This window comes from Equus caballus, chromosome 4 (assembly GCF_041296265.1).
Source record: "Equus caballus isolate H_3958 breed thoroughbred chromosome 4, TB-T2T, whole genome shotgun sequence".
Lineage (NCBI taxonomy): Eukaryota > Metazoa > Chordata > Mammalia > Perissodactyla > Equidae > Equus > Equus caballus.
The window spans coordinates 107,420,348-107,446,152 of NC_091687.1; the positions used below are offsets into that span (position 1 = coordinate 107,420,348).

General features: G+C 41.5%; 1 protein-coding gene across 3 annotated transcripts in view; it reads right to left on the minus strand.

Moving 5' to 3' along the window:
* The window catches only part of RHEB (Ras homolog, mTORC1 binding), a 49,586-nt gene that overhangs the window by 13,194 nt on the left and 10,587 nt on the right, over nucleotides 1–25,805 (minus strand). Inside the window, exons 1-6 of one of the 3 annotated variants that reach the window (XM_070265260.1) lie at nucleotides 19,522–19,631; nucleotides 19,106–19,171; nucleotides 18,893–19,008; nucleotides 18,748–18,787; nucleotides 7,099–7,170; nucleotides 308–375 (exon numbers count right to left, since the gene is read on the minus strand). In XM_070265260.1, coding sequence (XP_070121361.1) covers nucleotides 308–375; nucleotides 7,099–7,170; nucleotides 18,748–18,751 — 144 coding nt within the window. In that variant the 5' untranslated portion in view covers nucleotides 18,752–18,787; nucleotides 18,893–19,008; nucleotides 19,106–19,171; nucleotides 19,522–19,631. Of the gene's footprint in view, nucleotides 1–307; nucleotides 376–7,098; nucleotides 7,171–18,747; nucleotides 18,788–18,892; nucleotides 19,009–19,105; nucleotides 19,172–19,521; nucleotides 19,632–25,805 lie in introns of those variants that run through there. The other 2 variants (XM_070265261.1, XM_023640024.2) reach the window with 2 other exon arrangements.

Genomic DNA, 25,805 nt, shown 5'->3' on the forward strand with positions numbered 1-25,805 from the left:
AGGATTTGAACCGGCGAAACCCTGGGTCACCGAAGCCGAGCACGTGAACTTAACCACTCGGCCATGGGGCTGGCCCCAACACAACATTATGAATATACTTAAAACAACTCTAAAGCAGAAAACAAGTTAATTATTTGAAAAACTGCCATGAAAGTCTTACAAGGACAAAGCAAACAGCCTATTAATATTCCATCCTACACAAATCACAAGGGGTTTTCCTGGCGTTGCTGTTGTGTGTAAAAGCATCAACGCCAGGGCCAGGACTGTCAGAGACGCTGTACGAGATTCTGATACAGGAGATACTTACTTGCCCAGCTGTGTCTACAAGTTGAAGATGATATTCTTGTCCATTCACTGTGATCAATTTTGTGAAAGCTACAGAGAAAAAGGGAATTAAATACCAGTTAGCTAAAAAAATTAACCTTAGATCACTTAAAGCTTGAACGATGACAACCAATTAAGCAGAGTCCCTAATAATCTCATAAAAAGGTCCCACCAAACAAAAAAGAAGAAATCTCTAGTTTACAGATTCTTCCCTACTTCCACAATTTAACTAAGAAACACTGGCTGGCTGACTAAAATCAAGGTTGGGTAAACCCTGAATCTTTTTCAAAGAAAGTGAAATTAGGCACCAATTCATATCCTATAAAAGTAATCTGAATGTTTCATCTGCTGATAGTTCTTTCTCTTGTGCGAAGTGAAATATAATACAGAAAGCCTGAGGTCTAGAATGAACCAAAATGCACAAAAATTTTCATTAATTTATAGGAATTCTAGTTTCAGAGCACAAAAAGCTAGTATTAATTCAAGTGCTAAGAACTTTCAGTATGTAAAAAAATTAACAATTTTATTGATGGCTAAAACAGCAATGGAACAGATGTTCTGTGTGAAGCCATCATTCCCACTTAGCTTAAGGATCCAAGAAATTTGTGAAAAAAAGAAACAAAAAAACCAGACTCAAATAACTTCCGGAAAAGTCAATTCAGAATTCTAAAGAAAAAGACTTCAAACAGACATAGACAAAAGAGGAAAGAACTATTAATAGTAATGGAATATTAAAAAGTAACCACCTGGAACCCTGACAACTACACAGAACAGATTTCTTCTGCATACTCGGTCCCAGCCATCTCGATTCACGATGAGTCCTCAGACCTGGCCAGCCATTCGACTTGATGACAGCCAGGCAGCAGAACCCATCCCTTGCACAGTGGAGAGAAGACCCACTTGTGCCCACTTGGTCCCACTGCCCAAAGAGAAGGCAAAAACAGACAGAGGAAATGATGAGGGAAAACTCTAAGTGACAAGGAGGACAGAGAGGGGATCTTATCTGAATGTTGAGCCCCACAGGGAGAGAAAGGATGGGTGAAAGAGAAGCAGTCATCAAAGAGAATCACACCAGCACCACACTCTCCTAATGCCAGCAGGGGTGCTGGAGTCAGGCGAATACAAATTAGACCAGACCACTCAGGCCATCTGCCACACTTTCTATCATTCTTGTGCTCTTTCTGGAAATTATCACTTTAAGGAAAAGTTAAACCAGATGAAAACTGAATCAGAATATTTCAAGATAGCAAGTACCCAATAAAACCTATTTTATCAATTCTAAGAAAAAATTCTATCGTATTTTTTTTCACATTGTAACCTCTCTGAACTTGGGATGCATCTTGCACCAACTGTGCTTTTTGATCACCGTCAGCCAGGGGGCAGTCAGGACGTTCCTGTGGGAAAACCTGCCACTGACACCTTAGGAAAGATCAAAAAGTGCATTTTAGATTTGATGAAAATTATGTAAGAAACATTGGTGAGCAATAATGCCAGTAAGGTTCAATTAGAACTAAGTAATTGTGGTTATGAAGTACAATGTAATTATTACGAAAAGATTATTGAGATAAAATGTCATTCATTCATCCAAGAACTATTTCTTGAGAGCCTAATATCACCACCTAGCACTGTTCCAGGTGCTCAAGATACTGCTGCAGTCCCTGACGTCAGTGAACTTACAGCCCGGTAACGGAAAGAAGACGCATTCAGACAGACACACACACACTGTCAGGTATCTTCTCTGGGAGAAGCATCGAGGCAGAGGGTAAACATTAAGTGAAAAAGCTCAGTGAGAAAAAGCAAGAAAGTCAATGCAGCTGCGGCTGAGAGAGAACGGGGGTAGGTAATCAGGTTGGGGAGGAGACACGTCTTACAGGACATGGTAAATTACTCAGATTTTTATTCTGCATGTGATGGGAAACAAAGGGTTTTGACCAGGGGAGTAACCTGATCTGATTCATATTCTAAAAAGATCACTCTGGCTAGGCCATAAATAATAGAAATGGACCAAAACGGATAAGGGACATTCGTGGGAGCCCACGATATAGTGGCTATTTGGACTATCATGACCTGAAGAAGATGATGGTGACCTGGACTAGAGGGGCAGAGATGGAGGTGTGAGACACGGTGGAATTCTGGATGTATTTCAAAGGTAGACCCAAAAAGATTTTCTGATTGACTGGAAGTAGGGTGTGAAGAACGGAGAACTGGACGACTCCATCATTTCTGACTTGCGCAACTAGATGCATGAGTTGCCATTTACCACCACATGAAAGGAGCACTGGGGACGGAGAGGAAGGGAACTGAGAGCTGGGTTTAGATGTATGCCGTCTGGGAGCCTATTAAATACTAAAAGGGAAATAAAGTCAGCTGAATAAAAAAGCCCAGAGTTCAGGGGAGAAGCAGGGGCTGGGGTACCAGGAGACAAGCAAATTCCTGAAGAGAGAACATCACTAGAGAGCAAGTGCAGAGAAAGCCTGAGCCTGCGGTCGAAGCCCAGGGCACCTACACTGCCAGGTCAGAAAATGAAGACGATGAAGGCAAGGAGACCGGCGAGGCGCTGGCCAGTGATGTTAGAGTAAAAAGGCAGGAGATGTAATTGTACATAAGATATAAAAGAAAGAAAATAGGAATACACGTTTTCGTATATCCTTGCCCATAAAATGGATCTAACTCCTCCTACACACAGCAGTAATATGAAACTGAAGACCTTCCACCTGTCATGGGAAAAGTGCCTCTTCTTGTTACTAGAAAAAAGAAGTGTAATAAGAGCTATGTCTGTGAGTCCCAGAGACAAGGAACAAATGTGGCTCCCCTGCGCTCACAAGCTCACGTAGAGACGGAACCCTGGCCTTCTCCTACCGCTTTCCTTGAAGCCTCTTCTTCTCTTTCACAATCACTGGAGAAATCAACCTAATTTCCAACCTAAAATCCTGAAATTACTCTGAGCAGACTACTAGTTACTAGTGCAACCTACTAACAAGCAAAGTAATACAGATTTCCAAAATCTGGCATTCACAAAGTCAGATTTGTGTTACTAAACTGTTACTGAGAACATCTAATCCATACCCTACGGAGAAGTCCACCCACCAGGCCACGCTGGATAATGCTGCAAAATTCCTATCAGAGTGTCCCAGTTTTCTGCGAGGAGCTTTACTAATTTGTCCACAGTACTACCTGAGATGGCAGAAGGTGTAAACTGCCGCTATTCTTCTTTTCAATTATAAACTACCACTGGTTAAACTTCATCAGATCAAGTTTGTATTGAGTAGCTAGATCAACACTACAGCAGATAAGAAAGCACATCCGTACAAGCAGTACTTTTGGTCTAAATATTTCCCCAAACTAGAAAACACATAGTTTTATTCTTCCATAACCCTATTTTTCATATTTTTTATTTCATTTTATTTTTTGGGGGGAAGATTAGCCCTGAGCTAACATCTGCTGCCAATTCTCCTCTTTTTGCTGAGGAAGACTGGCCCTGAGCTAACATCTGTGCCCATCTTCCTCTACTTTATATGTGGGATGCCTACCACAGCATGGCTTGCCAAGGGGTGCCACGTCTGCACCCGGGATCCGAACCGGCAAACCTCAGGCCGCCAAAGCGGAACACGCACACTTAACAGCGGCGCCACTGGGCCGGCCCCAATATAGCCCTATTTTAAAACATGACACAGTCGCAGAATTTTTGCTTTTGCAGTGATACTTCACAGAGATGTGTCACCAGTGAATGTCTGCTACATATAAACAACCTGTTCTATATTATAATGTGTAAAAGAACTACTGGGTTATTTCCTGGGGCTGGCCCCGTGGCCGAGTGGTTAAGTTCGCGCACTCCGCTGCAGGCGGCCCAGTGTTTCCTCGGTTCGAATCCTGGGCGTGGACATGGCACTGCTCATCAGACCACGCTGAGGCGGCATCCCACATGCTACAACTAGAAGGACCCACAACTAAGAATATACAACTATGTACCGGGGGGCTTTGGGGAGAAAAAGGAAAAAATAAAATCTTAAAAAAGAACTACTGGGTTATTTCCTGATTTACAGAGTACTGTGTTTTTCAAAGCCATCAAATCATCCATCATTTATGTTGCTAGCCACAAGTTCATGATCGGTTCCATTTCTCTCTAATTCCCTGCTATCACTCAACAATGTTTTCCTACTAAAAAGCGGGAAAGGGTAGAGCAAGGGTTTCGGCCTTGTGGTAGACCGTCAGAGCATGGTAAAAAGAATTGGTGTCTAAATACTCCTCATGAAAGGATTCACATAATCTGACATTCATTTCCGCTATTGCCTAGAGACTTTAATACTTTGAAATTATTTTTGAGATGAAAAAGAAATCTTTATTATTAAACACTATTAGATAGGAAAATATTAAAAGCACGATTAAAGATGATGCTGACAGCCTTTAAGGTAGGGTCATATCATTCTGTTTCTCAGATAACATCAAGTTAAGAAAGTTGGGCTTTCACCTGATCCAATATTCATATATAGAGAAAACGTATTTATATACAACACTATGGCTTTCCTTACAACTCAAATTTTTTTTTTTAAAGATTGGCACCTGAGCTAACAACTGTTGCCAATCTTTTTTTTTTTTCCCCTGCTTTTTCTCCCCAAATCCCCCCAGCACATAGCTGTATATATTTTAATTGTGGGTCCTTCTAGTTGTGGCATGTGGGACGCTGCCTCAACGTGGCCTGACGAGCGGTGCCATGTCTGTGCCCAGGATCCGAACCAGGGAAACCCTGGGCCGCCGATGTGGAGCATGCAAACTTAACCACTCGGCCATAGGGCTGGCCCCAATGACTCAATTTTAAATGGCACAAAGATACACACTTACAAAAACTGCTTTTATGAGCAGGGTTTACAATGAAAACTATCTTCTATCATTAATAAAATTCCCAAACAAGCCTTATCTCTTAGGATACAAAATTCGAAATTGCTATGTATACCAAAGATTAAGGCCAAGATCACACTTTCCTTATGTTCTTATTCCACTGGTGAGACAACCAAACTTGTTCACCTAGCATTCAAATTAATCTGCTCCTCACATGGGCATACTATTCTGTAAGTGACAGCTTCACAAGTCAACTCAGGATGTCGTCAGGACTCTTCCTTCCAGATACCAGCAGAGGTTAATTTCAAACATGGGTTCTCCGAGAGTTGGTTTAGCAACCAACCAGTTTCCTTCCCTGCCACCAGCATAGTGGGACACAAAGAACAGATGAATATTTTAAGCCAGAGGTAGACAAACTTTTCCTGTAAAGGGCCAGACAGTAAATATTTTAGGCTGTGTGGGCCTTATGGTCTCTGTTGCAACTATTCCATAACTCTGCTAGTGCAGAGAAAAAGCTGCCATAGACAATATGTAAATGAATGAACATGGCTTTTGTTCTGATTAAACTTTATTTATGGATGTTGAAATGTGAATTTCATATAACTTTCACATGTCATCTTCCTTTTAATTAATATTTTTTCCAAATATTAATTAAAAATCATTGTTAGGGGGCCAGCCCAGTGGTGCAGCAGTTAAGTTCACATGTTCCACTTCGGTGGCCTGGGGTTTGCCGGTTTGGATCTTGGGTGCGGACCTATGCAACTGTCTGTCAAGCCATGCTGTGGCAGGCGTCTCACGTATAAAGCAGAGGAAGACGGGCACGGATGTTAGCTCAGGGCCAGTCTTCCTCAGCAAAAAGAGGAGAATTGGCAGCAGATGTTAGCTCAGGGCTAATCTTCCTTAAAAAAAAGAAAACCATCCTTAGCTTGTGGGCTGTAAGAAAGGAAGTGGGTCTTTTTGCCTGTGGGCAGTAGTCTGTTAACCCCCCTGTTACAAGTCTCTCTTTAAGATTCTCTTGCAAACTTTGGGCAGATGAAGTTTATCAATCTAGTTGTTAACCGGGCTGTTAAGTCAGCTTTATATCTAATATGCCAATCAGGTTTTGATGAGTGCCATGTTTAAATCTGTATGTTCCTGGTGACAAATCCTAGGCAAGTCCTGGTGTCAAGAATGTGAGACTGGCTCCAGGGCTACCTAGGGTTCTAAGATGGTATGAAACATGACCAGCTTCCAACAAACCACGTTCCCTGGATGGAAGTGTTTCAGATTCTCTTCTGTGATCCCTAGAATCAAGACTTGTCTTATGGTCCTGGGAACCTTCAGGAAGATGACAAAACTGTGGATCAAAATTGGACAAGGTTAAGGTTGTGGCTGGTTTGCTCTTCGGTGCTTCTTTCTGCACACAGCCTGAAATGCCAACAGGCTTTGGAGCCAACTTTGTTTTAATGCTGCACCTGCTCTCTCCAATCCCAGAATAGCTCATTTCCCACAGCCTTCTTTCAAGTCTTTAGGACTGGAAGGGGTTGGGGGGGGGTGGTGCTTCTACAAGAGTAAGGTACAAAGGATGTGAAGTGTTCTCATCCTCCTTCTTTTCAAGCTTGGAATCTCTAAAAAGGGCTACTGTTGAGAGGAAGGAAGAAAAAAGACTGTATTCTCTGTTCTGTTTTCCTAAAGCAGAGTCTGGAATATGCGGTTCCCTCGTAGGACTGATTCCTATGGAACTGAATAACAGCTTCTAGATGGCGGGATCCAGACACTGAATAAAAAAATCACTCAGTATACAGTGGGTAAAGCATTTGGAAGCTTTTCTTGGACCCTGGTTGCAGACCTATAGGTTCACCGAATACTTCCTGCAATCACAGCTCCAGGAATACACAATGGCTGTTTGTATGCAGAGGCAGGCTTCTCAGTTTATAAATCCTTGAAAACAATACTTACTGTTTTCTATGGTTGGATCGTAGGAGTCAACAAATTGGCCTTCAACAAACTGAATCGTCAACGAGGATTTCCCTATAAAAGAGAGCAAGAGCTCAGTATGTACTGGCATATTAAGGTAAAAGATTTTAATTCTACCATTTTACCAAAAAAACCCACTCAAACAGATGAAGAAACTGAAGGTACTGGGACCAGAAAACATTCCTTTAACTAGCATTTGGGTAATTTCAAAAAAAGGAAATAAATTTCATTAATTTGCTTTATATGAGAGGAATTTAAGCAATCAAGCTATTACGATTAGACACTTGTGACATTAACAAATATTCCTAACCGACAAGCACATCACATATTCCATGAGGTAAACAAACTCTTAAATAAGATCTAAGCTAACCTAATTTCCTCTGGTGTCCTTGAAATCTGGCTAATAACGTTAATATGGAAATTAATAAAACATGATTAGTTTCTTTGGGCTCTTTCACATATAGCTGTTAGAAGTGTCACCAAGTACAGCTTTTAAAAAGGGTAATCTGAAAATATGTAACAAAAACCTTTCTTTAAAAAACCCCTTGAAGGTAGAAATCCTGTCTCAATCATTCAGCATCAAAGGCCTAGCACTGTCTGGTGCACAGAAGACAATTAAGAAATGTGTGAATTTCACAAAATCACCAGTAATAATTGGACTTGTATGTTAACAAATCAAGAACTAAAGCCCTAAGTTCTCACCCTTCTTTGTTACCTAAAATTTCTACTAGAGGATTTTGAACAGGGTAGCCTGTGAAGACAGTGCAAGATACAGTCCAGATTATTTTATCACCAGGAAACAGGAAGTGGTGCCTCCCTAATTGCTCCCCAAACCCTTCCTTCTCTCGCACGTGCTCAGAGCATTATGAAACACATGCTCCATATGCTTGCCGCGTCTCGCTGAGCTTCCATCTCAGAGAGCTGCAGGGGGAGCCCAGGAGAGAGGTTTGGAGGCACAAGTCTCTGCTCCTGGGGTCTCAGCTGTGCTTGCCTTCCTCCAAACCATGAAGAGGCACAGTTCAGAGGCGACACAATGTTGCACCAGAGGCAGGCCCCATATACTTAGAAAATAACAAACAGGCTTAAAAGAGGGTGCTGCTGAGAGACAACTAGAAAACCTCCAGGTTAGCAGGCCTATTTACTCAACACAACACACAGTTTAGTGTCTCTAGAATTATTAAAAACTGAAATCACTCTCTATAAAGCAGCCTACAAGAGCTTTTAAAAATTAAATATTACTTCCCTGTTTACAATCCTCATTGCAATTAGAACAGATTCCCAACTCGTAACCATGGCCCTGAATCCCAGGCCTGCCCTGCTCAGGCCGTGCTCTGCCCATCTCCCTAACCCCATCTGCTACCACACCCAGGGCTCCAGTCACATCCCTAAGGACCTGCCAAGTTCCTGGCAGGCTTAGTGCCTTTGTTCTAGCCATCCCCCTAGACCTTTGAATGCATGACTCACTTTTGTCATTATTCTGGTCTGAGCTCAAAGGTCCCTTCTTCAGAGAAGTCTTCGCTAAGACCTCCCCATCGAAGGTGGCGCCTGCTCCCTAACAGTCACTCTATCACAGCCAGCCTGTTTTATTTTCTTTTAGTCCTTGAAGTTATCTGAAATTACCTTCATTCATTAACTAGTCTACCGAGATCAGTACAGTGTCTGACATACTGTAGCACTTGGGTTTCTGAACAAACGAAAGAAATTAAAGCTCAGCCTTCCAAAGAACACTCTCATCCATCCAGACACTACCGAAGCTCTCACTTTCATACACGTGAGTAGGAAACACAATCCAAGTTCAACAGGCATTAGGAAACAATGATCTAGCATTCAGTGGTACCTAATCACAGGCCTGCCTGTGATACAGGGGTGCAGCGGCAGGCCAGGAACTCCATGTATTTCAAACGGACTGTGTTCAAAAGAAACCACATTGTATAGGCTAGCTCATAAAGAAGCATTTAGCTCAAAACATAGCAAAACTATTGTATGTCATGAAAATAGCAAGAAAAAAACTTCTCTTTTATAAGTTAGCAAAACTGAGAAACTTAAATGAATAGTAAAACTCTTATTTACATTGAATGCTATTGCTTGACCCAAAAGAAGTTTAACTGGGAAGAAAGAAAAGAAACTTCTTTAGGGCTTCTGAAGAGTACTTTCAGGTACACTGGTGGGCTTTTGATACCCTTATGTAGGATAAGGGGGGATTTTTTGGCTTGCAAATGGAAGGAAGGGAAGGAAGAAAGCAGAAGATAATTTTTTATAAAGTTACAAAGCAAAAGGAAGGAGTTAGAAAGAAAAAAGGAAAGAAGAGGGTTAAATATGATATACGTGATAAGCTCCCCCAAGAGGGAGGAAAGTGGCAGAAACACGGGATCAGACAGGGGTCTGCACTGGCCCCAGGTAAGTCTCAGTAGCCTTCCCTGCAGGAGGGAAGGCAGAGAAGACTCAGCAGTGACCACACGACATTCAGGAAGCCGCACCAAACTGAAAAGAACATCAGACACGTTCACAAGACAGCGTGAGATAAAGTACAAAAACGGAGTTATGGATAACAAGTGGACCACATTTTAAAAATACAATTATTGGCACATATCTGAAGAAGAGTTCCTCATTCGTATCATAAAGGGCATGAATTATCTGACGGGTTAAAGTAACATTTAATTTGAAAACACAAGTAATCATTCTGGCAAAAGCAGACAATATAGTTCAACGCAAATCACAGTGCAGGTTGACAGCAAACTATTGTCTTCACCGGTGAACTGGGACACAGGAATTTAAAACCCCAGTCCTTAGGGAGCAAGCTGGATTTCTCAATCACACTGGTCCCGGGAGAAAGGGATTATTCATTAGCAGAAGCGGGACTGAAGAAAAGCTAGGTGTCCTTTGGGTCTCTCCTCTAAGGGAAGATCATTAATTATTTAAATTAATTTTTAAGAATTAAATTAATTCTTAAGAAGGGACAGGAAGGCTACAGCTGCTGACATGACACAGAGGTTTTCTGTTGTTTCCACTAAAAAGTAGAATTATTAGACAACTAGTGTTGAAATCTTTACTAGTCAGCATTAAATGATAATTAATCTTGGTAAATAAATCCCACTGCTCATAACGTCCTCAGTTCTGGTCCTAGTCATTTCTGGCTTTAAAGGACGTCCTGGTCCTCTAAAAGCAGCAAGTGGGCTCTTTGGGTCAGGTTCTGCATGCAAGTTGCTTGCAGCTACAAAAAGGACTGTTTATCTACAGTCAACTGTTTACTTACCACCTTTGAAACGATTCCCTCATTATGAATCATGCATTTACCACCTCGTCCTCTGTTCCAATCAAATTCAGATTCTCAAACACTATTTTCTGAGGATATCTCACCAACAATCATGATCTCAGAAGGCTCATAACCTTGTCCAACTTGAGCAGACTCTCCAGCTCCAGATCAACTCTTTGGAGAAATGTTATATGAAAACAACACAGGAGTGATCTGAACGGAACTGAAAAGCAGCACATAACCAGATGTGTGTTTATCAACTTACAAAGAGACACAACCCAATCATTTTATGACATAACATAGTACTATAAAAGGTTTGAAAAGAACATATCCCAATATCCCACAATCAACTTCCAAAAACTCTTCCTCCAAACTAAAAACCACCTTAACTTTAAAAATCATACAAACTATTTTTTAGAAGTTTCTTCTAAACTTTTACCAGGTAAAATAGCATTGACATATTTTCTTGCCATGATAATATGACACAGTAAGTTTTCCACCCGGTATTTTCACTATAGAATATATCCTTTCAAAGCTGTTGACTGAATCTCTCACACTTTGTGATTACTGAAAAACAGGTACTGTTTACACAAAATATTTTAATAGTTTTCAAATTAATCTTGAACTAGTTTTCATGCTTATTCTTCTGAAAAGATACCTCCGTGTAGCAGAGCCACACCCGCTCGCAGCAGCCCTCTCTGGGACAGGCGAGGCACGATGTGCTCGCTGCGACAGGGGGGGAGGAGCAGGCTTCAGTCTATCAACCGGTGTCTCAAGTTCCTCAGCACGAGGGCCGTCAGGACCAGCGTCATGCATCGGGGACACAAGCCACTCCCAGCACTGCTTTCACTTTCACCTCAAACTCTTCACATCACCTCATGGGACTTCAATGTCCGTGTACACAAGCCTCAAAGCTCACTGATCTTGCCACCAATAATCATCTCCACGCCACTTCAGTGACCCACCTCACCATGAGCACCATGAGCACACCATGAAACGCTGGCTGACAGCACCTCCCACATCCTCCCAGTGCCCTCACTGGGGACTCCTACCCAGCCCATCTCTGGAATATTTTCAAACCAGGGGTTGTAACCCACCAGGTCATGAAATCAATACACTGCGCTATGACCAGCACTGTTTTTAAAGAAACAGGAACACCAGACTGGATTGCAAATAATAAAGTTACGAAACTTTGACTCTCCAAATCTCCACGACGCTGCACTTCCTTCCCTATCAGTGTAAGCCCCAAGATAAATCACTGTCCACTAATCTTTTGTCAGAACCCTCCAATTTTCTTTCTCTGGGCCGTCTGAAAAATCCTATCATCTTAATCTACTCATCTACCTTTCGTGAGGCTGTTGAGCTGAGCTGCAGAAAAACTCCACAACTTGGGCTGGCGACCGCTCTCAAGCTTTGGTCTTTTTCCCGGTTGTCCTATCTCTTTAGGAATCCTCTCTGAGGCTCCCTTTCCTCCATAAGCAGTAGTGAAAGTGTGGTCCCAGCAGCATCACTGGGTAGTTTATTACAAATGCAAATTCTTGAGCCCCATCTAAACCTACTGGATGGGAGTATTAACAAGCCCCTCCCCCCAATTCTGCTACACACTGAAGTTTAAGAACCACTGCGCTCAGACAACAAGTTCAGATTTAACTGATCACCCTAAATTACCTATCTCCTCCAGTATCCAGGATGTTCCCAAATTTTCTAGTGCTTTCCGAAAGCTGAGAGCATAAGCATTTAAAGAACATCTAAGATGGGCCAGGCACTGGGATACAGCCATGATTATGAGGTGGTGTCTAACCTCAGAGGTCACCTGCTGTGACCACCTCTACCTTCCACTCAGCCTTGGCTCGGCCTCCATGCATATCAGACAATGTGAACAGAGCCCCTGGGTTGTGCAATGCAGCCCCATCTGCCTGGCCCTCTTTACATTATCACCACGCATCAAAGGAAGAGGTCACACACCCTTCTCTTAAAAGCTCTTCTAGCAGCCCCTTGAGCTCTAGATCCCATTCCCTCCTGGTCTGCTCTAGGCCCTCCTGCTCCTGAAATAGTCAGGAACACATTCTTAGTCTTCTCTACCAGTTTACTCCATTCCATGTGGTTTACTAACAGTGCCTCCAAAACATTTAAATATATTTAAAAATGCAATACCAATCATACTGACTTATGTTCCCCGTTTGCTCTCAGCGCTATACAAAGATGTTGGGTGCTACCTGCTTGACCACGATGATGAGCATACTCTATAGAAAATGGTCTCAGCCACTCAGAGCTCAACTCCACTAACCCAAGTCAAACGCATTCACGAGGATGCATGTGAGCTGGATGTGTTCCACAGGAATCTGACCATAATACCTCACAAAAAGTGTGCAGACTCTGGTTTGAGGAGCCTTCAAGGAAAAGGTCGGGTAAACTGAGGGTAAAGCTATGGAGGCAACTGAGGAAAAAACGCAGCTTTTCACTTTACAAGAGAAGTCTGCAGGGTAGAACCACTGCGAGAAACACGCTGTGACCCCGGATGACCATGTCCACAGGGTCTAAACGCTGACACTGCCACAAAGCAGTGATGAGCTTTGTCCTCCCCCCAGTTCCCCCAGAGCTCACGTTCTACGCGCACTTCACCCCTACTTCTACTTTCATCAGTTACAGCAGAACTGCTTGACTATTCACTTTGTAAACGAAGGAGATCAGCTCCCAAAGTGTCCAACCGCCTTTCTTCCTCCCAGTTCTACCTTCTAACAGCTGTATTTTTACAGTGCCAAGCTCGGTAACAGGTCATTCTGCTCCAAATCACAAGTTTTTGGAGCACTGACTGTGGATTAGCTCATTTCTTTATTCAAATACCTATTAAGCAGCTATTCTGTGCCAGGCACATTTCTAGGCAGTGGGATCTACCAGTGAACAAACAGAAACTCCTTCTTTGGCATGTAAATTCTAATGGAGAGAAACACATTTAAAAAAAAAGCATAACAAACGTGGTAATTTGGAGAAAATCTGCGTGTGTATCTATCCCCTGTAACCACAAGAATTTAACAATGATTTTTTAAACTAATGAACCAATGGATGTAACCAACGATGATGAGCAGCTATTAAGCCCACAAAAAGAGAAATAACCAGACATTATGGGTCTTCCTGATGCAAACACAGGCCACCATACAATTGTAAGGGGAGAGGCAGGGGAGAAGAGAAAGCAACTACCTAAATCCGATCAAACTGCTAGATCTAACTACCAATTTACAAGAAATACATGGAATAAAGGGACATGTTAAACACTATGGGGGTGCAAAGGCAAAACCCAGAATCTGAGTAACACTTCAGGCCCCTATAAATCAGAATTTCCAGGGGTAGGACTCACGCTTCAATATTTTCAGAATTCCTCCAGTGATTCCAAAGCACAGCAAGTTTGAAAACCAGTGTTCTAAAGCAGTGCTTCCCCAACGCTAGAGAATACACAGTTCAGCTGGGGCTCTCGTGAATCCATCCGATCTGGAGGAGGGTGTGGGATTTTCCATTTCTACCAAGGTCCCTGGTGATGCTCATCTCCAAACCAAGTCCTAAAGTCTAGAACACTGGTTCTTAAACTTAGCTGCACTCTGGAATCACCCAGGAAATTCCAAAAACTCCTGCCTGAGTCTCACTCCAGTAATTCTGATTTAATTAGTACAGCCCGGGCACGGGGATTTTTTAAAAAGCTTCCCAGGTGATTCTAACGTGCTACATGTTTGAGAACCACTGCCTTAAAGCCAAGGTCAAGGATGGCAGACTAAAGAGATGAAAGAACCTCTATTCTTGAGTTAACTGACTACTCAACCTCCAGTCTTCCATTTATGTGAGTCAATACCTTTCCTTACTGTTTAAGATTGTATGAGTTAAATTAATTTGCGGTCAAGAGCAACCTAACTGATTACAATATTAATTGTATTATCATAACAGAACTGAAAAATTTCTATCTTCTCATCAGGATCACTCAAATCACTCCTCTTCTATCCGGTAAATTTGTATTTTACAGTGACAGGAGCCTTCTCTGCTCTAAGGAACTTTACACATCACTTGACTCTATACACACTCTTACTTTACAGAAGCTAGAAGTAAAATTCCTCAAGACACTTAGGTCTTGAGGAAACAGGCATCAGTGATGCCTTCTAGTAAACGACTTGAGTGACGCTCATAAGATGCCAAGGCAGAAAGTTAAAGAAAGCCACTGACAAGCACTGGTGCCATGTTTTTTTTGTGTTTGGGGAATGGGGACAAATGAGACAGGACACAGTCACTGATTCCCTACCAGGAACCAAGCAAGCCCACAGGGGATCCTTGACAGGGGCCAGATGAAGGCTGGTAAAAAAAAAAAACCCAAAAGAGGGGGCTGCCAGTGGCATAGTGGTTGGGTTTGTGTGCTCTGCTTTGGCAGCCCGGGGTTTGCGGGTTCAGATCCCGGGTGTGGACCTACACACTGCTTGTCAAACCATACTGTGGTGGCGTCCCATATTCAAATCAGAGGAAGACTGGCAATGGATGTTGGCTCAGGGCCAATCTTCCTCACAAAAAAACCCAAAAAGATCCAAAAGAAAAGAGAGAGTAAAGGTGGGAGGAGGGCAGAGGAAGTAAGACGAAAACAACTCAGGTATGAACCTGCAATCCCAAATTCCCAACCACAAAAAGAACTCTATTACTAAGGGAAAAAAAGACATTGAAATAACTGGAATAGGTGAAATTAATTTTATAAAGACGTGCCAAAGACTTTTAACAAAATAACAAAATGTTAAGTTTCCAAACATTATTGAAGGCATCACTTCTACTTTTAAAAACTTAAGAAAAAAACAGGTGAAACGCAACCAAGTGAATATGAAAAAACTGTTTCATTAACATTCTAATAGAATGTTTTAAAAAACCTAAGTAACATCTTTTGAAATAAGTTCCTACTATGTGACATAAAACATAGATCAGCATTCATTTCAAACAAGCGATGGGATAACTGTGGTAATCTCTACAGGTCAAAAAGAAAAAGTATCCCCCGCACAGTAACCGTCTTTTCCCATTTCTAGGATTCCACTGATTCCAAGACATACCATCTGTTACTGGCGGCTTGGGGGACAGAGTTTGGTGACAGTGCACAAGCTGATTGAAACTACAATACACCCTGGCTTCAGAAATATTAAAACATGAAAACAACACAAGCATCATAGAATGAAGGAAATGTAGTAATTAGTAGGAACAGGATAGTGGGTAAAGGTTCAGGATCTGAACTCAGATTATGGTGTGAATCCCAGCTGTGTCTTTGGAGAAGTTAACCCCTCTGTGCCTCGGAATCCTCCTGCGTGCGGTGACTACGTGAAATCATAAATATAAAGCACAGCCCCTAGCACCAATCACGTGTTCCACAAACGGTTATGAGTTCTAGTACAGCACTCCAATAACGCTGCTCCCAGATTACGATCAACGCAGTACGCTCTGAGTCCGCACACACAGACTGAGACTCTAGTCCACGAGTCACTCTGAAAAAGATGTCAGTACAAACGATCTGACTGCCGTCTACAAGGACCCTATCATCTTCACAAGGAGAAAGACACTCACGTGAAAAGTTAAGCACCTCCCAACCAAGAATTTGAAAGTTAAAAAAAAAAAAAAAAAAGCCAAAGATTTTCCACTTTATCCTGCAATAAAAGCCACTGGAGGTTCTCCAATCAGGAGAGGGACATGAGAAGATGAAACATTAGGAAGATCAGGACGAAATTCTGAAAAATGGACTAGAAATTAAAATGGGGCATTTTAACCTGCTTCAAAATAGATGTTTATAAATACATGGACAAGGAAAGCAGATTAGTGGTTACAAGAGGGGAAGGAGGGTGTGGGGGGGTGAGCATAAGGGGTAAAGGGGCACATACGTATGGTGACTGACAATAATGTACAACTGAAATTTCACAATGTTATAAACTATTACGACCTCAAAAAAAAAAAAAAGGTGTTTACTACAAACCTGGAAAAGAAAAAATTGGAAAAACTAATCTGTAAGGAAAAAAAATTCAGACTATTTTAAGAACATGTATGTACTAGATTTCAAGATTTAGCAGGAGTCTGCAGTAATCACTGCAGTGTGTGGTACCGGCATAAGGGCAGATACAAAGATTAAAGGAATAAAATACAGACTCCAGAAACAGACCTACACATACATATGGTCAACTGATTTCCAATAAAAGTGCAAAGGCAGTTTAAGGGAGAAAGGATACTCTTTTTCAACAAATGGTGCTGAAACAACTGGATAGCAATACTAAAAAAAAAGAGAAGAGAATCTGACCACATCTTATGTGCACCCCGAAAAAAAGCATAGGATCAAAATGGATCACAGATCAAAATGTAAAATCATTTTAAACTATGAAACTTCTGGAAGAAAACACAGGAGAAAAATCTTTGTGACCCTGAGTTAGGGAAGATTTCTTAGGTATAAGACCAAATGCGCAAACCATAAAGAAAAAAATGATATACTGGACTTGATCAAAATTAAAAGCTGCTCTGCAGAAGATTCTTAAGGGAATGAAAAGGCAAGTGACAGACCTGGAGAAAATAGGTGCAAAACACATTGTCTGACAAAGGACATGTATCCATGATATATAACAAACTCAAAATGTAACAAAAACCAAATAACCCAATTAAGAAAATAAGCAAAAGATTTAAACATTCTAACAAAATATTCAGAGGCAAATAAGCACAGGAAACGATGCTTAACATCATTATTCATTAGGGAAATGCAAATAAAATTACGAGATAAACATACCTGATTAAAATAAAAAATACTGACAACACTAGTCCTGGAGAGGATGTGGAACAAGTGATATTCACCCATTTTTGGTGAGGATGCAAATGGAACAGCTGCTTTGGAAGAACAGTTTCTTAAAAATTAAACATACACTTACCATCTGACCCAGCAATCTCATTCCCAGGTATTCACACAAGAGAAATGAAAATATGGTCACACAAAAACTCGTATGCACATATTTATAGTGGCTTTATTCATAATTGCCCCAAAGTGGAGACAGACCAAATGTCCTTCAACAAGTGATCGGATAAACAAACTATGTTAAATTCACACAAAGGAATACCACTTAGCAATAAAAAGGAATGAACTACTGATACACACAACGGTATGGCTAAGTCTCAAATGCGTTACGCTAAGTGAGGTGGCCGGATGCAAAAAACGGCATGACGTCTCATTCCATTTATATAGCATTCTAGAAAAGACAAAACTATAGGGACAGAAAACAGAACGGGGCTAATGGGTGACTACAGAAGGGCACACAGACATTTTTGGGATTGATGGAGCTGTTCTACGTCCTGACTGTGGTTGTGGTTACACGACTGTATGTGTTTGTCAAAACTCACTCAGCCGTACAGCAAAAGGATGTATTTTACTGGATGTAAATTACACCTCTAGTTAAGAAAAAAAGAATCTTGACCTTTACCTCATACACAAAAATTAATTAGAAATGGATCATAGATCTAAATTTAAGAGCTAAAACTATAAAACTTTGAGAAGAGAACATGAGAAAATCTTCATAATCTTTGGGTAGGCAAAGATTCCTTACGTGACAGAGTGAATAAATGATAAACAAAAAAACTGATAAAGAACTGTTATTCTGAATATATAACTCAAAAAGAACCCAATAACATAGACAAAAAACATGAACAGACACTCCACAAAAGATATACGAACGACCAATAGGTATACAGAAAGATGCTCAACATCACTAGTCACTGGAAAAATTCAAATAAAACCATGGCCTACCACAACAGTACGGCAAGAGTTAAAAAGATTGACAATACCAAGTACCAGTGAGGATGGAACTCGTCCATTGCTGGTGAAATTGTAAAACAGTACAAACGCTCTGGGAAACAGTTTTGTAGTTTCTCACAAAATTATATACTTAACACATATGTGACTCAACAACCCCATTCCTAGGTGTTTATCAAAGAGAAATGACTGCATGTCCACACAGACATAACAAATGCTCACTGGAGCTTTATTCTAAGTAGTGAAATACTGAAAACAACCAACAGGTGATTGGAGACAGAAATTATGGTCCATCCATACAAGAGAACACTATTCAGCAATAAAAAGAAAGAATCTACTGGGTCAGCTTTGTGGTGCAGCAGTTAAGTTCACACGTTCTGCTTCGGCAGCCCAGGGTTCACTGGTTCGGATCCCGGGTGTGGACAGGGCACCGCTTGTCAAGCCATGCTGTGGCAGGCATCCCACATATAAAGTAGAGGAAGATGGGCACAGATGTTAGCTCAGGGCCAGTCTTCCTCAGCAAAAAGAGGAGGATTGGTGGCAGATGTTAGCTCAGGGCTAATCTTCCTCAAAAAAAAATAAAGAAACTACTTACACATATGACAACCAAATGACTCTCAAAAACACCATGTTTCCTGAAAGAAGCCAGACAAAAAACAGTATTTACTGTATGATTCTATTTATGTGAAATTTTACAAGAAAAACTAATCCACAGTGTTGGAAACCAGATGGGTGCTTACTGGCAGAGCAGGTGAGGTGTGAGGGAACTTTTTGGGATGATGAAAATGTCTTCTATTTTGATTGGAGTGGTGGTTACACAGGTGAACAAATCTATCAAAACTCATCTAACTTCACACTTAAAATGAATACTTCATTATAGGTAAACTATACCACAACAAAAGTTGACTTAAAAAAAGGTACAAAAAAGGGGAAGACAAGACACTATTTCTTACTAAGTAGAGTGGGATGGTGATTATTAGCTCCGTGACTGCAGGCAGTTTTCCCGAACCTGTTTCTTCCTTTGTAAAATGGAGACGATAACAGTATCAGATACAGGTGGCAGTGAGGGTTAGATGAAAATACATGTAGCATATCCAGCATGCACTAAGTCCTCAACAAATGTCATTATTATTAGTACTACTATTAGCAACTGCTCTTCAAACAAAAATAATCAGCTTAGAAGAAAAACACATTCTAATAATTATATCTAATAAATCTGAAATCTAAGAAAATGACAGAGTAACAACTACTTCAGCTAAAGCCTCTAAATAACACCATAAGAAAACCAATAAACAGAAAAGTGCACATATGCCCAGCTAAAGCAGAAAATTAGTGACTGTTCAGTTACCCACTGCGGATAACAAATCACCTCAAAACTCAGGGGCTGAAACCAGCAGCCATCTCCTCTGTTCACAACTCTTCCATCGAGGCTGGGCTCAGCTGGGTCCTCTGCTGGCCTTGTAGTCACTCCTCGGCTGCCCTAGCTGGGGGGGGGGGGCGGGCGGGCTAGGCTCAGCTGGGACAGCTGGACCTTCTCTCTTCCCACGTGTCCTCTCCTAAGGCCTCTCCTGCATGCTACCCGGGGCTCCAGAGAACACAAAAGCAGAGGCTGCCGACTCTTTAAGGCGTAAAGCCTGGCACAGGCACGCCACCATCTCCGCAGCATTCTGCTGGTTCGAGAGTGCCACAGGGCCAGGGCAGGACTCCCAGGAAGGTGCTTCTCTGGGATCCACCAACAGAGCTGACATCAATAAAACAGACCAGGTTTGCAAAATGCACAATCACCTGGGGTGGTAAGAGGACTGCAACCTGAAGACACCATTGTTAGAAGGGCTAGGAGGAACTGGAGGAAGCTCTCAGTGTGTTCCTTACACGAGACATGATGCTAATCACAGGATTAAAGTACTGCACCCACTTCAGTAAAAAAAATGCATAGTTCCATCAAGAGTAGCAGTAGTCACTGTCGCTTTTTTGACGGGCGGGGTCATACATACATATATCAGGGTCACCAAGGAAGCCTCTTGAAAAAATACACTTAGCTCACCATTCTCACTTCAAAAGGGGCGCATAAGGAGTTCCTGTGTGTTCTGCAGAAGTGCTCGTGGCGGTTCTGCTACGAGTACCCATCCCCACGTCTCCCTCACATACAGAGTCAGATGAGGGCATGTGATGCAGAGAATCCAAATTTTAATTATTCACCAGAACCTACAAGTGAGATACTGTTTTAAGGGTTTACAAAACATTTTCACACGAATTATCTCACTTGTCCTATGAGTTAAGCAGGGTTGACATCATCTTATTCTTTCTCACACCCCCTTCCCAACTTTTTAAAAATAGATGCTAGGAGAGAAAAAAATTAAGGTGTAATTATCATTATGACAAAGACAAGACAGAGAATAACCAAGTAAAACTAGTTCACAAAATTATTACTCATTCAAATACTTACTGGGTGCTTATTATTGCTAAGTATGCTACCAGATATACTCCACTGAGAAGAATAAGAGAAATAAGTTTATATTACAGTATGAAGATTCGAGTTACATAAATAATTTTATTAACTGTCAGGTTATTAAACTAAAAGGAGAAAAACTAAGTACTGCCAAGAAAGGCCATGGAACTGTTAGCCTAAATATTTTAAAAATAGAATATTCATCTCTATAGGATGATTTAGAGGGAACACCAAGTTGGATGGCAGAGGGACAGACCCGAATATGTGCAGGAAATTAATGTGTGGCAACAATGAAGAATGAATTTTGCTAGATTTGTGGCCCAAATTTGGAAGAAGGCTGGGTGTCAGGGTGGGAAAGAGTTAGAGAAAAGCAAATGAGATAAATTCTCAAATTATAACACGATCTTTAACATATTAAAGAGCGTGAAGTTTAAGACTGATCAAAACAAGTAATAACAAAAACTAGGAAAATGAAATGAGACATAAAATAAAGCACATTCATTGGTCTGCATGAACGGTTATTAATAATGATTATTCTTCAAAAGTTCTTAAAAAACCTGCATTGACTGAATTTACGAACACCAATTCATTTCTCACTATACCTGTGCTGTCCAATAGCGCACAGCCAGTAGCCATGGTGGATACTGAACATTCGAAACGTGGTTAGTCCTAACCGAGATGTGTCATATATAGTGTAAAACAGACACAAGATTGTGAAAACTTAGCATGAAAAAAAGTAAGAACATCAACAATATCCAATACATATTGAAATAATAACATTTTGGACATACTGGGCTAAATTAAATATATTATTAAATTAATTTCACCTGTTTCTTTTTACTTGTTTAATGTGGCTACTGGGCAATTTAAAATTCCAGATGTGGCTTACATCATATTTCTATCGGACAATGCTGCCCTATACCACAGGTTAAGGGAAGAGGAACACCTTCTTGTATAAACTTAGCTGCTTATCAGAGACTGCCATGGAGGTCTAAGCAACGGAAGGTTTGTTCATTCTGTATACAGTCCCATTTTTTTTAGGATAATGCTTACCCAGAAACGCGGTCAGATTAAGAACACTATTTAAAACCTATTCACACATTTTGGTAGCACAGTTATACAGAATGAAAAGGTCTAGAGATGGAGCCCACCCCCACCCCCAAAAGCAGGAAAGACAGAAATCCTTGTAGTTGGACTCCAATCCTCAGCGCCTGGTGGAGCGAGCAGCATGAGTGTGTGAGGCCAAGTGGATCTTGCAATTTCCTCTGTTTCCAAGGCAACAGGGAAACCACCGAGCAGTATGAGGGTATGCTGGGGCATACGCTCAGGTGACATGAGGACCCAGGAGCAGCAGAACCCTCAGAATCCCAGTTGCAGGCGCAGCCACCCGTCTCTTGAACCATGGGAATGGTGCGGGTCCCTGGTAGGGCCTTGCAGTCAGCAAGCAAGCATGTGGATCTGGTAGGTGTGCAAATGAATCTTGTCCATCCCCAAATCCTGGTCCCGTTCTACCATTTCTCATTTTAACCAGTGGCACCATTACCCACTCAGGCACTCATGCTAACAACCTGAAGGTTTATCCTTAACATCTCCCACATCACAGTCTTGTCAATTCTTCCTCTGATTATGTCTCAAACCTTTCTCCTCTTCATCCCGCCTGCGCTACCCTAGTCCGTGATACTTTGGCTGGTGAACTTCAATGCATGGCTGGTTTTCCCAGTGCAATTCCCTGCCTGCCCTCATCCACTTCACAGAGCAGTGAGACGGATCTTCTTGAGGACATAAAACAGGACTGGCACACTACAGACCAGGGAACAAATCTGGCCCACAGTCTGTTTTTGTTCAGCCTATGAGCTAAGAATGGTTTTCACATCTTTAAATGGTTGAAAAAAAAAATCAGTATTTCATGACATGTGGCTTAGATGAAATCTTAATGTCAGTGTCCATAAATAAAGTTTTATCGGCATACAGCCACATATACTTGTTTATGTATTGTCTATAGCTACTTGTGTGCTACAAAAGGCAGAAGTGAGTAGTTGCAACAGAGGGCACGTGGCCTACAAAGCCTCAGCTATTTACTATCTGGGCTTTCACAGAAAAAGTTTGCTAATCCTCGTCTAGAAGATGATCTCATTTATTGCTTAAAACTCTGCACTGACTTTCCACTGTTTCGAGAGAAAGTCTAAAACTTTCAAGAGGGCATACACACACCAATAAATGCTTTAAAAACACCAACTATTATAGTAGCAGTAACTGTTTTCTGTGGTTCCCTCGCTAGACTGAAGTTCCCTGAGGGCAAGGATCAGGCTGCCCTAGCCTTTGTGACTAAGCACACAACGACGACGGGCATAGTAGGGACTTAGTTTATTCAAACATTTAATGAATACCTGTTTGAATAACATGTGACACTTACCCACAAACACTGTCCTCTTCAATCAGTCATCTTAGCAATTCAATCTTTTGGGGGACAGAAATCCTCTGGACAGCTAATAAAACCTCTGAACCCTTTCCCGAGAAAAATATGCACACAATCTCGGAGAAAGCTCATGAACTCTACGTTAAGAACCACTATGCTGAGCTGGCAATGCTCCTCAACACGTGACACCCAGAACCGAAGAGAACGCTCTACCTGTGGTTCAGAGCTCCGCTGGCTCACGATAAGAACACGGTCAACTGAAATGCCTAGAAAATTAACCCAGTCTCTCAAGCTGTATGCACACAGACTTTTTTCTGAAACGTAAACACAAGACTTTACATTTGTGGCCTGCATTTTTGTGGTCCTTCTTTCCTCCAGGAGCCACCTCAGTGATGTTCTGGTCTGAATTCTTTGCACAGCTCTCTTATCTCAGTATCAGGAACCCCTGCCCCTGCTGTAGTCCAGGCCATACAGGCCAGGTCAGAACCTCACCATGCTACATCTAGTTATTTCCTAGCAGACGGACTGGAAATTCCATAGTGTTTTCCCACTTCCACTCCAGCCAATGGAGTGTCATACTTACCTTGGTGTGTACAGTCTGCCAAGGTCATTTTGAACCCTCCTCCATTTTGATGTTAGCTGCCATGGTTGAATTTTGCTATTTAGGTTTTTATTCACTCACTCATACAAGTCATTATCAAGAATAAAGAGAACACGTATTTTAAAATATTCTCTTTAAAAGAAATTCCAAACGTGATTTAGATTTGAAAACAAGCAAAATATCAGCCAGATGCATTTATATCTAAGACATACAAATCTTAGAAAAGCATTTTCTTTTCATAAAACTATATTATAACTGTGAAAGTCAGGATTTTCATCTCTATGTTCACAAACTATTTACCATGCTATCATGGAGTTAACATTCTACCTTTAATGTTGCAAATATCAGGATCAGGTATCTTGTTAAAATACCAATTTCTGTTTCAAAAGTTCCTAAGAATTCTTTCTGCAAGCAAGCAAGCACAACAAAAAGAGAAATGGGGAAAGGGGAGCAGGGAGGTAGTGGGGAACTCAATCACTTTCCCCTTCTGACACCACATAACAACCAACCAAGGATGTGGAGGCGTTAATTGTATCAGGTTCTTAACCCGCCCTGCTTTCTTTCACCTGCCCACGAAGTGAAAGACGAGGTTTCTAGCACTTTCGTTCTACAGTAATACCAACTCAGACTTCAAATTCTGACATCCTACGTGGAACTCTTTTATCAGAAGCCTAATATATACATTTAAGAATAGTAAAATACTAAAATAGTATCCAGAACCTCAGTGTTTGAGACGTTAAATTATATTTCTAAATCAATCAAGCAATTCACGTTCAAGGTACCCAGAAGTTTGCATTCTGACAGTTAGCAGTTTAAGCCAGACTGAGTACTCTATCAACTGTTAAGACTTAATGTGATACTTCGTAATCAACTAGAATGAAGAATAAAGGGTTCTCTCAAGTGTGATCACTAAATATTTCGTAATGCTTTAACTTGCACAATCCTGCCCAAGGTCAGTTCTGATTTATTCAAATAACTAAGCACAATCCACTCACAGACAATGTCGTAAAGCTATTCTAGATTCTAAACTAAGGAGAGTGTTGCAGATTTTTGACTTCATAATCACAGGTAGAGGTGGCTGTTTCTCATTTTGTGATAAAGTAGGCTTTTATTTATGTAAACCCCCCCTTCATCATGATACCTGTAGGTGAAAACCACATTATTTGTATACAGGTCCTGGCATGCTGCCACCCTTGCCAATTTTTATTAATCTTTGGGAGCCTCACTCACTATTTCACTAGGTCAAAAAACAACTCACCCCAAATGGCACCAAAATCAGGCCAAGTCAACTGGCATTTCGATCCCCTGCTTTAGGAACTCACTGCTTATTACTCAGAAGGAAGGACTCCCTACTGCTCCTGCAGGGCCCTGCATAATGCGGCTCCTGACTACCTTTCCAACTTCCTTTCCTACTCCCCGCTCAGGATGTTCCAGCCACCCCCGCTTCCTTCCGTTCGCACGCTTGCCAAGTTCTTTCCTGCCTCGCCATCCCTGTCTCTTACAACACTACAGGGCCTCCCCTGGAAGGCTGCTCTAAGACTGCAGTAACCACATCCCCTTGAACAGTATCTAGGATGCAGCCACTCTGGTTGCAATTCTGCATAACAGCGAGCAGCAGTCTAGCAAGATTCTGCATACCATAGATCAGTAGTTATCAAAGGGCAGACTGTGAAAATCCAGGGGTCCCCTGAGAGCTTTTCAGGGGGTTCATCAGGTCAAAACTATTTTCAAAACAATGCTAAGATATTTGCTTTATTCATCATGTTCACATCAGCACTAATTTGCAAAAGCAACAGTAGGTAAACTACTAGCTTGGTATCCCTTAGCATGGATCAAGACAGTGGTTACAAACTGTGGTGAAAAGTCATTGTATTGTTCATCACGAGGAACCCACAGTAAAAAAAAAAAAAAAAAGCCATTTTCATTTAACAGTGTCCTTGAAGCAGTAAGAATGATTAATTGTATTAAATCTGACCCTTAAGTACTTGTCTTCTTGGTATTCGGCATGACACAATGGGCTGGACACGCACAGCGCTCCTGCTGCACACTGAAGGACAACGGCTGGCTCGAGGAGCAGCATGTGCGCAGCTGTTTGGGAAGCGCTCTGAAGCAGCACTGTCATCACAGAACACCACTTTTACTTGCAAGAATGACCAACAAACTATCATTATTTCAAATGTGGATATC